The following is a 14551-nucleotide window of genomic DNA, read 5'->3' as shown; positions in this document are numbered from 1 at the left end:
TCTCTCTTTTCTCCTGGAATGCAGACATGATGCCTTGGGACATAGCAGCCATTCTGTCACGTGGTATGAGGTCAGAGGCACACATTAAGGACAGCGGGGTTAAGAAAAGGGACCTGGTTCCTTGAAGACAGCCTCAAGGCAAGAACCCTAAACTAACTCATCTGGACTTCTTTTGTTTAGATTAATTCTTTTTTTTTTAGGTTTGTTGTTGTTGTTGTTCTTGGAGCTAAGTGTATTCATAGCAGTCATAGTGGTTAAGAACAAACATTGTGGAGTCAGATAGATAATGGTAGGTCCCACATCTTTCTCTCAGTAGTTAATACTGTCACTTGACTCCCCAAACCTGTTTTCTCATCTGTGAAATGAAGGAAACCATAGCACCTTCCTCAGGGTTGGTGTGAGGAGGAAAGACTTAGCATGTAAAACCATCGGCACAATGTGTCACATAGATACTTAGTCAAGTTAACAGTTGTTAGAAATTCAATTATAATGGATAGCAAAAATTGTCCTTTAAATTTTTTTAAACCTTGACTAGTTTCTGCATGTGCCCACATAAGGTCTTTGCTGACGCTGTCCCTCATTGTCTCACTGTGACTAATATTGGGTCTAGTGAGGGGTCACCATGCACAGCTGTGCTCTTTGCTTTAATAATGCCTTTCCTTTGACTTTTGAGGATTTTGAAATAGGCTTATTGAGTATGAGAGTTCCCTAATCAAGGCCAACACCGATACTTTTCTTGATGCAGCTTTCATCAGCCTTCCTTTGTCCACTGATCTTCAACAATAAGATTTACTGTACAACAGCCTAAGTCGCATGGTATTGCAAATATATGCTTCTCCGTCTGTATCATCAGTGGACTGAATTTCTTCAAGGCTAGAGACTATCTTTTTCACCCGTACATTGTGGTCAGTTCATATTAAAGTTCATCATTTATTTGTTTTCCAAATACAATGAGTTCCACAAAGGTGGTGACTTTCAGTGCTTAGACGAATGATCAACACACAGTAGACAGTCACTTAATATTTGCTGAGTATAAATGGCAGGATCCTCATAAGTTTCCTGAATATAATTCTGCCAGCCTCTCAAGAAAATGTTTCTTATGAACAATAATGTACTTTGTCTTCTCTGGTCCTGACTTAACTTTCAGATCATTTAGTAATATCTGACCATATTACTGCTTTTCAACATTTTTGCAAGTTTCCACTGTTGATTTTCACCATTGTTCCTTTATAATCACGTCACGATATTAAAACTCAGATCATAAGAAATGTTCTGAGGCAGAGGTCAAGATGGAGGAATAGAAAGTTCCAGCTCTTTGCCCCAGAGACACTGACATAACAACATGAGGACCAAAATACCTTTGTGAGAACTTTAGAAGCCAGTTAAGAAGTTGCAGTACCCTAGGCGAGGACAAAATAGAACAGCTGAAATGAAATAAGTAAGAAGGGCTGGGACCACCCCTCCCCCAAGCTAGCACAGCTTAGCCCCTGGCCCTCGATTTCTCTGTTGTGGGGATGAGTGGGAGAGGAAAGTTCATCCAAAGGCCCAACATTTTGGAGGGCTGCCCAAGTGACTGGTTTCTGCCTCGCCTCACTTGGAGTGCTGATGGAACACGCTGTTTGGTACCAGAGGGCCTGCAGCGCTCCAGACCGAGGCTGGTGTGGCTTGGCACAGTCAAGAGAAAGTGCTCAACTCATAGCTTCCTCCTTGGGAGGAAGAGAGAACATAGTGTGTGTCTGGTGTTTTGGCCTTTTGGAGGGTTGCCCCAGGGACTGGTATGTCTTGCCTAATTTGGGGTGCTGATGGGAAGCAGATGTACTCTGGATGCCTGGGAGCCAGGGAGAACAAAGAGAGGGGTGGCTTCCTGCTGCAGCATAAAAGAACTGCAGTGCTGCAGACAGACACCAGAGAGCGCAAGCGATTAGGAGGCCCTGAAAAAAAATGTTGCAAACCTGCCTGACGGATAAATTACACTCAAGCCCAGACAAGTCACATCCCCCCTCCATCCACCGCCGCCCCCACCCCCGAAAGGTTTCAGAGGCCCCCAGAATCTCTAACTGGACTGACTGGTGAAGGTTTTCCCCTCTGTGAAGCAGTTAGTAAAGAATGAAGGGGAGGCTAATTTTTCGAATGCACAAAATTCAGAAAAACAAAAAACAAAACAGAAGGCACACAAAGAAACAGAGAAACAAGGTCCAAAAGAAACAAAATGAATCTCCAGAAGCCAACTCCAAAGAAATGGTGATCTGTGAATAACCTGACAATTAAGAATAGTTTTAAAGAAGCTCAATGATCTGCATAACACAATGAAATAAAACCAGGCAAATAATACATGAACAAAATAAGAATATCAACAAAGAAGTAGAAACTATAAAAAAGAAGCAAATAAATTCTGGAGCTGAGGAATACAATAGCTGAATTGAAGAATTCACTAGAGGAGCCCAACAGTGGACTTGATCAAGCAGAAGAATCAACAAATTTGGAGAGGTCATTTGAAATTATCCAGAGTAGCAAAAAAAAGAATAAAGAAAAGCGAAGAGCCTAGGGTACTTATGGGACATCAGCAGGTGGACCAATATATGCACAGTGGGACTTCCACAAGAGAGAAAGGGACAAAGTAAAACATTTATTTAAAGAAATGATGGCTAAAAACTGCCCAAATCTAAGGAAATGGTCATCCAAATTCAAGTGTTAAGTAACATTCTACTAGACTGGGTACGTGATGATTATATTTTTTAACTGGCCTTAGTTTTATTATCCAGGCGTGCATACCTTTTACCTTGCGTTACTTTTATTCAGCAGCGAGTGGACATTGTAAAGAAACAAACCTGTAGCTTCTATACTGTCTTGTTTGGGTGAGTATGGAAAAGTGAAACAAATCTTCAACATGGGGGAGAGAATTATAGGAAGGGACAATTTCCCCTTAGCCCTAGAGAATTCTTGATTACACGTTAAGGGAAAGTATTCAATCCATAAACTTTAAAATGATGACTATGATGCAATTTATAATTTCTTCCTTTGAACGAATCTTACCAAAGAGACAAGAATGCCTCAAAATTACTGTTTTGAACCTTATGCAATTTGCTGTTTTATGTGATTTTTCAAAGTTATGTGACATGAAATATCAGGTACTCTCTAAAATCATAGTTCTTAACCTCTTACAGAGTCACAGACTCCTTTGAGAATATGGTATAAGAAAGTATGGATGGACCCGAGTATCCTAGAAAAATGAATCCACACACAAAAGTTAACATAATTTTTTCAGAAGTTATAGACTGCATGAAGCCCATCCACAGATACATTACGGTATGTGGAGACCTCAGGTTTTGATAGAGACTCTGGTCCTGTTTCCTCATGTCTATGATGAGAAGAGAAAATAAATGATTTATGAGGTTCTTCCAGCTAGAAATGCAATAATAGAGTGCAATAACAAAACAAGCAATTTATACTGCTTGTATAGAAGTGTGATAGATGGGCCACAAAAACGTGAGAACTTTTGAAGTTATCACAGCAAACAGTAGATTAAAACTAAGAAATGAAGGTCATAGCACTTGCTAGCCTGTAACAACTTAAATCCAGAAAGTAGGTGTATATTTTCATAGAAAAATTCTGAAAGTCGACAAGATAGGAGAACCAAATATACCGAGTACCCCAGTAAGAAACCATTAATTAATGTTACAGGAGTTGTGACTCAGTACTAATTAAACATTTATTGAATGTTCAAGGTAGTAAAAAAGGCATTTACAATTTTGTTAAGTGATTATATTAAACTATGCATTATGTTTTGGAATTACCTAAGTCATATGTAGATAACTTTACAGTAATAAAAATGGATACATTTTATATTAAAAATTTCCTTCAATAACTTTATTCTTTACAAAATAAATAAGACAATTCAACTTCTGAAGTATTACCATATTCAGGAAGATGATATTGCTGTCACCATTCTAAATTACTGGAATGCATTAATCTCCTGTCCTTTCACCTTCCAATTCTAGTGGCAAAGTGAAAAGGGAATTGAAATTAAGTTGGATTGTGACATCATTGCCAGGGTCAGACACATAAAGTAACAACTAAGGAACATGGGGCCCCAGAGAAGTGACAGAATATTGAGTGGTCTACTGAATCTTGCATTCGGGCACATCTTTTCCTGAGAAGGCCTGCTGGGCTCCTGAGTGAGGATCCACATTCTCTGTTCCACCAGTTTGTTCTTCTGAGAAAAAGAAAAAAAAAAAAAAATCAAAAACAAAAGTAATCTTATTTTAAAAATTCACACACACAAAAATACAACTGGAAATGGAAAGGATGTTAAGACAGAGATAAAAAATGAAAAATGGGGATGTGATCATCAACTGCCTCATGATCGCTCGTATAAAAAACGGGTATTTTTCACGTCATTATAGTTGGAGAAATTTATTCCCCATTTTTCATAAAATGAATTGTGAGAAAACCGTGTTGTACATAAGACCAAGAAGTAAGAAAGTCTTATCTGGATTTGAGATTCAAAGTGAATCAAACTTAGGTTGAGCTTTATTTTCTTTTGTCCTATTTTTAGAAAAAAAATGGTGTGCTAAATACACCCTTTGTGTTTTAGAGAATAGACATCTTTGGAAACCTTTGAGCCTTTAAAAAGCACTTCAACTGCATCTATTTGTTTAAGAATAAGCAATATTCATTATCAAACTATTATATTCATGAAAGACAGTCGTCCCTTGAACGACATGGGTTTGAACTGCATGGGAACATTGCATGTGAATTTTTTTCAATAAATACTATAAAGGTATTTTCCTTAGAATTTTCTTGATTTTCTTTTCTCTAGCTTACTTTATTATAAGAATATGGAATATATGAGTTAATTGACTACTTATGTTATCAGCAAGGCTTCTAGTCAACACTAGGCTATTAGTTGTTAAGTTTTTGGGGAGTCAAAAGTCATACACAAATTTTTATGCGTATGTGTTGGGGGTTGGTACCCTTAATCCCAGCGTAGTTCAAGGGTCAACTGTAAATCTAGCATGGCTGGTCCTGCCAATTATTTTAAGTTCTTGAGATAATTCAGATTACCTTTTATAATTAAAATTAAAAACCGAGTTTTTTCAGACTAATATTTTACTAATTTAAGATGGGACTATGTCCTTTAATTCTGAATTGGTTGGTTTTTTATCTTTATATTCCTGCAGACTACTCTTTTGTTTATTTCACTTAAAAATAGTACCAGAGAGATTCACATATTGATAAAAAGACTTAAACATTTTAATTTATGGTTGGATTCATATTATGTCTGTTTCTGGCATTATCAGATAAATAAGGTGGTTATAAAAGTTTGTTTTTCAAAACTCTTCTGAAATACTGTATGTGTCCACCAAAAGTTCCACATGACGTGCTGGCTAATGTTAGGCCCTTCAATGGTTGTTAAATAGTAGTCAATGGAGTGAATAGTTCAAAATATTTTTCCAAATCGTTTTATGACTTGCTATGTTCCCCGAGAGCACTGTGAGACTGCTGTTAAGAATGGACTATTTTCTTCGTCACAAAGTAGAGCTCTCATAAACCCTGGCAGCCTTTCCTTGGGGCTTTAAAAGACTTGGCAGCTTCCTTTTTAGGGTACAATTTTGTTGCTTAAGACTTCTACAGCTGCATAATAGGGTATTTCAGACAGGCAGACTCAGTGTCACAAAGGCCTCTGGCCATGCATAACTGGGCACATGATATATGCTCTACGATGAGAAAGACTATAAGAAACACATTACAGAGCTTCTCTTGTAATGTTCCCACCTGTGTACAGCACCCCTGAAGAGCTGGGGGGTGATCCTTGAGCTGCCCTACTCCATCCAATCAGACACCTAGTACTGTTGATTTTACTCCCAAATTTGTCCCATCTGTCCACTTATCTCCATTTCTACTGTACCTGCTCATGTCCATGCTACTGTGACTTACTTTAGAGCTGACATCATGATTTCAAAACTTATGACTCATTATATTCCCCTGCCATTGTTTAAAACCTTTCAAAGGCTTCCTCTACATGTTTTCAGGAAGAAGTAAAAATTCCATTTACGGTCTACAAAACCCACACGCTTGGCTCTCATCTCTCTCTGGCTTCTCTGATGTCATCCACAGGAGAGGAGCATGCTCACTGTCCTCTGGCCACACACATTTCTTTAGACTCTTCCCCTGGTTATGTTCCTACTGACCTTGGGGCCGTCACTGTTCCATTTGCCTGACATGCTTTTCCCTCCCCTCTTTGTTAGGCTAACTAACATTAACCTCTTAGATCTCAGTTCCTTTCTCTAAGAAAGACTTCCCTAATATTCCTAGAAAAAAAAACCTATTATAAATCTCAGAGCCTTTTGCACTCTAGAATTTTACCTTTTTTTTTGACTACCTGATGACCAACTACAGCTCCTATTAGACTTTAGCCTCTAGAAGCTAGGGACCATGTCTGGTTTTGCTCACCAATGTACCTTCAGGGTCTAATATATGATACATAGTTGGGGATCAAAAAATTCTGTTGATCAAATGAATTAGCAAGTAAATGATACAAGTCTACAATCTGGTTTGTGTAAAATGAATACAATGCTTTTAGAAATACTGGCCCATTGAATTGATGAGAAAGTCTTTTTCAGTAAAAGTAGTTTTGTTTATATGTACTTGGAGTAGTGTCTTTATGTACTTGGAGAGCTGCTTATCTATCCTCGGGAAAAGCTTGAGGGTTTAAGAGGCAAAATAAAAACTTCACTTGGGGTAAAAACTGACTTTAGTGCTGTGCTTTGGGGAAACATTCTCCCAGAGACAGCAAATGAAATTTGTGCCCTGTCACTTGCTCACCTATCTCTTCTCTTGTGTAAACTTGTCCTTTGGGGCCACATATTAAAGATAAATCCCAACTGTTATCCTCCAATTTCTAAGGAACCGGTATATTTACCCACCCAGGCAAAGGCCTAAGCCTGAGTTATCAAAATAGCGAACTGGATGAGGTGCTGGTAAAGACTTCGATCGGTTGTCAAAAAACCAAGATTTTGGTGATTCCTTTGGCACAGGATCTTGTAAATTCTGTTCTTCGCATGGAGAAGCCATATGTTGTTTCTTTTTAGAAGCTGTTCCAGTCACTTTAGAAGACTTTGGAGAATTCTCACAAGTTGCTTCTTTGTGAACCTCTCTTTTAAGGGTTCTCTCCTTCCATGTTTTGACCTCATTGGAAAGACGATGATTATTGCTTTAATGTGGAGTTGGGGGTGAGGAGAAAAAAAGAGTGTAAGACTACTCATTTTAAAAAATGTATTCACATTTACATAAAACATTTTTTTAAAAAATTGTGGTAAAACATATGTAACATAATTTACTATTTTATCATATATTTTAATCTCAACTTACTGCTTCCTATTTGGTCTATTTCCACAGTTCAGAAAATGAAATGAGGTTAATATAAATTGAATAATTATAGTTAATCTCGGTGACCATGAAATCTTGAAAAGAAAGCTCAGGGTATATATAACATTAAGTTTTCAAATGAATCAAAGATATCCACAGTGCTTTCTCTATTGATAAATTAGTCTTCTAGATAGATGAATCTTTTTTTTTTTTAATTTTTTTTTTGGTGAGGCAACCCTTGGTTGACCTCACAGATTGCAAGGGCCTTGTCAGTTTACAATCCCTTATTTATTCATTTTTTACGCCTGCAGCACCTGGTCTTCCTAGGTGGTCTCCCATCTAAGTACTAACCAGGCCCAACCCTGCTCAGCTTCTGAGATCAGACGAGATCGGGCACGTTCAGGGTGGCATGGCTCTAGACTGGAGAGATGAATCTTCAATGTACCTTTGTTGTTTTAAAAGAAATATTACACTGATTTTCCAGATTAGTTATAGTTTTGCTTCTTACAGGAAATGCCACCGGCATTTATCTAGTTCCTCCAGGGAGAAACCTGGGAAGCAATCCTCGAGGCCCTGCTCTCCTTTATCAGTCAGCCAAGTCTGTTGATACAACCTCATACCTGTCTCTCAAATTCATCTCCACATTTAATCCCCATTGTCACCATTCTTTTTTTTCTTTTTTCTTTTGGCCTTGACTACAACAGATTCCTATACGGGGTTCCCCCTTTCATTCAGGATACCACCCAAACTTCCTCAGAATGACTCATAAGGGCCTGTGGAATCTGGGCCAGTTACCTCTGGCATCGCATCTTGCAACTTATTGGGTCTCATTCTCTATGCTCTGGCCACACTGATTGTCTCTTAGTTCCACCTACTCAAAGCCTGTGCTCATGTTCCCTAGGCCTACAAGGCTTATCCGTCTCTCCTTTCACCTAGCCTCACTGGTACTTATTTATTTTGCAGTTCTACTCATATATTAATCACCACCCCTCCCCATGCTTAGATAAGGTTTGATCCTTTTATTATACCCTTTCATAATGTTCTATTTTTTGTTGTTGTTGTTTAATAGCACTCATTAGAAAGAATTAGTTATTTGCATAATTGTTTAATGTCTATTTTTCTTCTACTATATTATTAGCAGAGATTAGCACAAGATTCTTATTTTTGGTAGAAGCCAAATAATTCTGTTAGGACTGTTTATACAGGAAAATAGGCTGTAACGGACATGAGGGGCTCTCTTTTGAGGAAGGTCTCACTGACTTGGGTATATGGACTTGTGGTGTATTTTAGCTGCCCTCTCAAAGACCTCTGTTTACATCCTGGTTCTTGACTTAGTTAAAAACAGGTCACTTGATAGATAGCAAATATCTAGAATATGCTACCATATTCTTATTCCTTTTTAAAAAGACACATTATGTGAGTGCTAAAAATTACTTTCTCCATGTGTGAAGGGTTGCTAACTGCAAAAAATACATGTGTATGTGTATATATCATCATACCCCACACGTAACAGACATAAGAATAATTTCTGTATCATTTCAGCACGTCTTACCTTAATAGTTCATTCTTTTGCTTTATTAGCTGTTCATTTTGCTGCTTTAACTTAGAAATTTCCTTTTCTAGTCGTACATATTCACTTTTCAAAATAAGAGCTTTTGTGCTTTGCACAATGCCACTGCCACCTCCACAGGTTAGGGGTTTATTTGAAGGTTGAGGATCAGTATTTTCTGATATCACTGTGGAAGCAAATACACAGATAGATCCAAAGTTCAAAATAAAGGAAACAGTACTACATAAAATACGTACATTATAAAACCCGACACATCTTAATTGTCATCTCCCCAGGAGTCACCCTTGACTTCCTCCTCCGCCTGACCTCCATGCCTATCTCGCCACCAGTTCTATATATCTCTAGAATCATTCTGCTACTGTCTACCCACCAATTCCACTACCATAATCCTGCTAAGATCTTTCACCATGGTTGCAGCAGTAGCAACTCTCTCTAGTTAGAGTTGTCCTTCACTGATCTACCCACTACATCAGTGGCATCACTGGAGGACTTCTTCTGACACAGAGTGCGTGTGTAGGGTCATTCAGTGCACTACCATTACTCAACAAATCCTTGTGAGCTAAACAAACCTGATATTATTATATATTCTATACCACGTGTGTAAAAGCGGTATAAGGAATTGTTTTGCAAATCTTAATTAAAATTGCATAAAAATGTGAGGGGCTTGTGTAGAGAAAATACTCAATGTTCGTTTTCTTTTGAATTATTTCAAATGCAGGTACAATATGTACCTGAAAGTCACTTACAATCAAGAGTCATTTTTCTGACCGTTCTGCAACAACAAAGTTCTTGGTTCTATTTTTATTCCTAGGAGCTGCGCTAGACACTACGAATGTTCAAACTAAATATGCACTAGACAACATCTTTAAACACTACCGCTATTTTTTTTAATAGACAACAATACACACCAATATCATCTTACATCTGTTTGACATTTAGTAATTTCAGTGTGCTTTAACATACTGCTTTTAGTTTGATCCTTATAACAAGTGTCTGTGTGTGTGTGTGTGTCTATCTGCTAGAAGGTCAGGTGTGGTCCCTATGATTTCTCATTGCTGTTAAGTGAGGGCAATCAATCAGTTGAGAGACCTGCCCTAACTTTTACTTCAATGCTTGTTCTACCACACAAAGCTGCCCCAAGTAGTGTTCAGCGTTCTCTCCTATAAGATGAAACACAGGAAACAGAAACATGGAAAAAGGTATAGTTTGAGGAATGTATATGCAGAAATTTGATCATTAGATTTGAAAACTGTAACTAAGATAAACTTTAAACAGTTTATAAGTAAGCATCAACTTTGTATTTTCAGTATTAAGAACAAGTGAAATAGTATTTACTATATTTATCATGCACTAATTATACTTTTACTGTGCATATCATTAAAACCTATTAAGACGTGCTTGGATTTTTATTGAGAAGGGTACTTCTACCTTGATAATTAAATCATTCTTTCTTAGTACTGAAGGTATCTTTACTGATGTGTAAAGATCTGCTAATGCAAAGGTAAAATTCATATTTTTCAAGAATCATAATGGATAAACAGTTGACATTATGGTAAAACTAAGGAGATATCACAGGATAAATATAATCACAATAAATTCATTTTAAAAATAGTTCTTTCTACCCTTCTACAAGGGTATTAGTGATTAACCTAGGTTTATTCTTGACTGTCACATATATAATAGTAGTCATCAAAAGGTATAAGTGTATGGAGAAGTAAAATGGAAACGATCTGCAAATAACACCATTTTCCACTTACTTGAGGTATCTTGGGCCTGTTGACTTCTTCTAAGATTTTCTCTCAATAACCTTATAACTTCTTTTTGATACTCTACAGCGGCTTTTGTGGAAGCAATTCTAATAAGAACAATAGAAATATGTAAAAGCCCAACAACTTTTATTGGAATAAATAGATCTGCTGTAAAGAATTTTCTAGTAAAATACATCACATTGACATAATATCCATAAATAGCAATAGATAAGCAAGTCCTCATGATACACCCCTGGTATCATGCACTTTGTAGTATAACTCTGTCAAAATTTGAAGTATTCTGTTGTAGTAGCAGGGGCAATGTTTTTAACATTAAGAAACTATTTCTTTTTAAATTTCTGGAAGCTTAATAGCTATTAATTAGATATTGAGCAAAATTATATTCAAAAGTACCATAAAATAAGTAATTGAGCTGTTACTATGAAATCTTAGAAATATCTTGAAGGCCCAACAATTACCAGAGCATGAAACCAAAAAGCAGCTTCCTTTCTACATTGTCAGTAAAGTAAACTCTGGCTGCAGCTCTGGTCAAATACTGCTCATTGTTCCCCAGTTGTTAAGAGGCACTGTATAGCACTTCATGAATTATTGGCTTAAGCATTAACCAGTAATGGTAAATTATAAGATTTTCTGCCTTTTTTAGTGACTGAAAGTATCTGCTGATTCTATTCTATAAGTAAAATTGCTTTTATAATGAAGAACTTATATAGTTTTATTAAAACCACGTCTTACCAATGGAAGGCTAGTTAGAATGCATGAAGATTCAGAGTACTACTTTTTAAGCAAAATTAGATGTCATCATCAAATATTTATTAAAGACTTACAGAAAGAATAAAAAGTGTTAGGAACCAGAAGGGATCTTAAGAAATCCTTTAGTACAAACCTATCCTTTTATTGATTACGAATGTGCAGAGCATAGAGATTAAACAACCTGCATAAAGTGATATATTAATAAGTGGCAACATTATATTTCTAATTCAGTTTCCCTGACTCTGTTTAATGTTCTTTTTATTATGCTATACTACAGAGAACTTTAGGCATGCTATTATGTATAGTAGTATATGTCAATATATCAATAAAAAGAAGATATGCTCTTGGGCATTAGGTACTATAATTTCAAAGGAAATACAACCTTTACACAAAAACAGTAGGAGAAACAAATGAAATTAAGAGACCTAACAAAAACTTAGTAGAACTGCTAAACATACACACACACACACACAAGCACACACACATGTACGTTCTTAACATTTACTCTTGAGCACAAAAAGGCCATTTTTATGCTGTTTATGACTAAGTAAAAAGCATCCAAAGACATAGTGTGTTAGTAATTGATCAGAATTGTACTTATTTTTAAAATCTTTGCATTGGTATGGAGAATTTAATAAATTAAAAATCTGTGAATGTTTGTATTTATTTTTAAAAAGCAATAATATTTTCAGATATTTTAAAAAGGTAACTAATGCAAAGAAATTTATATAATTAAAAAAAGTTTTAAGGTATTAAAATTATGTTTAATTAAGGCAAAGACATACTCCTTTTCAAACTCCTTGGCACTTTTCATCTTTTCTAGGTCTATTTTCACCAGCTTTGTTTTGAGATCTTCAATTTCTTCTTTATAAGGTTTAGCTCCTATAGCAACTTTATCCTAAATTTTTTAGAGAAAATGAAATAAAATAATTTTAGAGGTATTTCAAAGAGTTGTGAACTGCCTTCATCTGGTAGGAATATTTTAAAACAGCAAACTCTAAATATATGAGAAGTAGGAGAGGCACAAATTTTAACTCTAAAATGATTAACAAAAAGATATTTGATGTGAAGTATGTATATTTAAAGCTATTGGAAGCTAATACGTAATGGGAGAACATATAATTTGTTCCTTAAAACAAATTCTTTCCCAATTAAAAAATGATATAAACAAAATAAAACGGAAAGGTTGAAAATAATAAAATGGGTAGATAAAGGTAATCAGGAAAATGAGAAAGATGTCAGTACAACAATATAAAACTAGATCTAAATTCAAGGCACAAAGTATTATATAGCATTATTGGGGATATTTTGTATTCAAAGATTATTTAATCCACTGACATAAATATATCTACTTTCTGCTCAGAGAAAAAAAATCATTCATATATAAACATATATGGACATATAAAAATCTTTTTTAATGGATAATGTCTCCTTGAATAAATGTTAAATAATGAAAAGAACAGACATTCTTGACTTGTTTCTAATTTTAACTGGAATGAAGAGACACTGGAACCACACAATAGCAAACTTAAATGTCTATTAGGGTCAGACTCAAATAGCATTCTGAGAAGTGGCTGGGGCTAAAAAAAAGGGAGTGGTAAGGATGTGATGAACCAGGGTGTAACCTATAATGGCATTCATTGAAATGACTGTTCTTTTAAGAGAAAACAGATCAGGTTCAGCCCGCAGCTTATCAGATGGGACTCAATAACGGGGGATTAAATAGAAAAAAATTTTTTTTAATGTACTTATCTAACAAGGAGTGTTAAATATTTAGATAAGAATCATTTTTTTAAAAATGATCATACGTCTTAAAGTATAAAGAATATTATTTATGTCTTTAAAAAATAATTTTTCTAAGAAGATAAAAAATAATCATTATTTTGCATGAAAACACACCTCCCCCATTTCATTTCTAAGCTGTCACTTACTTTTTCGAAGCTTGAGTACTGAACTTGAAATATATATAGTAATAGGAAGTTGAAATAAAAGATTAGGGACCCAAATGCTCTGCCAAATTCAACAGAAAAAGGAAAAAAACCCTTTATAAAATGAGTTTAAGTTACCTCAAGTACTTGGATCATTTCTTTTGTTTTCTCAAGGCATTTATTTGATTCATTAACTTGTGCTTGAAGTTTTGCTATTATGTCATTAGTCATGTCAAGTTCTCTCTGCATCGTTATAATCTTGGCATCCTTACGCAAGGCACTTTCTTTAGCTTCAAGTAGTGAAGTTTGCAGCTCTTGAATTTTCTATCAGAAAAAACACACATATATAAAGTCTGACATAAAGGCAGAATCACAGTATGTAAGTTTAAGACAAAAATGATGATATATAGGTATTGATTTTTCACAGAATGCATTAAACAAAGAATAGAAGCCGAGCTTCACTCGATTTATACAAGTAATATTTTTTTCATTGAGAAGCTGGTGATTTTTGGAATAAAAAAATGCCCAAATTGTACATTATAATTTTTAGTATTTATTTTATTTACTTATTAGCACAGCGCTAAGCATATTAAATTGGCGCTCACATTTTAAATTAACATTACTTAAAGTACATTTGTTAACTGACTCTTTAATACATAACATACCTTTCCCTTTATTTTTATTATCTAGATTTAAACTGAAAAACACAAGTCGATGGAAAAATTCAAAGGCATACAATAAAGAGTAAGTTTTCTCACCTCAGACCCCCAGTCGACCCTAAAGCAATGACTACTAAATACTTTTAAGTATATCCTTCCAGAAATTTTTCATGTGTATCTAAGCATATATGAATATACAGTTTAAAAACAGCCATATACAACAACAGAAGCATGCTAAATATATTTATTTCTGCTTTTTTTTTTTTTAACTTCACAGTATATTTTCCAGATCTTTCCATTATCAACACATATAGATCTCTTATATTTTTGTTTTCATGGATATTTACATCCTGTTTCATGGAAATAGCATAAATTAGTTAATCCATCACTGATTAATAAACATTTAGGTTATTTCCAATTTTTTGCAAGTATAAACATACTTGAATTTGTTCGTGTTTATAAGATTATTCTCATGTACACTCATGTAGATTTTCCTCCAGAGTGTCT

General features: G+C 35.3%; 1 protein-coding gene and 1 pseudogene across 10 annotated transcripts in view; both read right to left on the bottom strand.

The window, feature by feature from the left end:
• Positions 1 to 3690: 3690 nt before the first annotated feature.
• Positions 3691 to 14551, bottom strand: part of CENPE (centromere protein E) — a 68221-nt gene continuing 57360 nt past the window's right edge. For all 10 annotated transcript variants that reach the window (XM_023531377.1, XM_023531380.1, XM_023531386.1 and 7 more), the window contains 6 exons: positions 13524 to 13709; positions 12243 to 12355; positions 10696 to 10793; positions 8921 to 9104; positions 6927 to 7213; positions 3691 to 4213 (listed from right to left, as the gene is read on the bottom strand). In XM_023531377.1, coding sequence (XP_023387145.1) covers positions 4119 to 4213; positions 6927 to 7213; positions 8921 to 9104; positions 10696 to 10793; positions 12243 to 12355; positions 13524 to 13709 — 963 coding nt within the window. In that variant the 3' untranslated portion in view covers positions 3691 to 4118. The remainder of the gene's footprint in view (positions 4214 to 6926; positions 7214 to 8920; positions 9105 to 10695; positions 10794 to 12242; positions 12356 to 13523; positions 13710 to 14551) is intronic.
• LOC111740742 lies at positions 7671 to 7789 on the bottom strand (annotated as a pseudogene).

The sequence above is a fragment of the Pteropus vampyrus genome, unplaced genomic scaffold (assembly GCF_000151845.1).
Source record: "Pteropus vampyrus isolate Shadow unplaced genomic scaffold, Pvam_2.0 Scaffold67, whole genome shotgun sequence".
NCBI lineage: Eukaryota > Metazoa > Chordata > Mammalia > Chiroptera > Pteropodidae > Pteropus > Pteropus vampyrus.
This window is presented reverse-complemented; position numbering and strand designations above follow the sequence as displayed.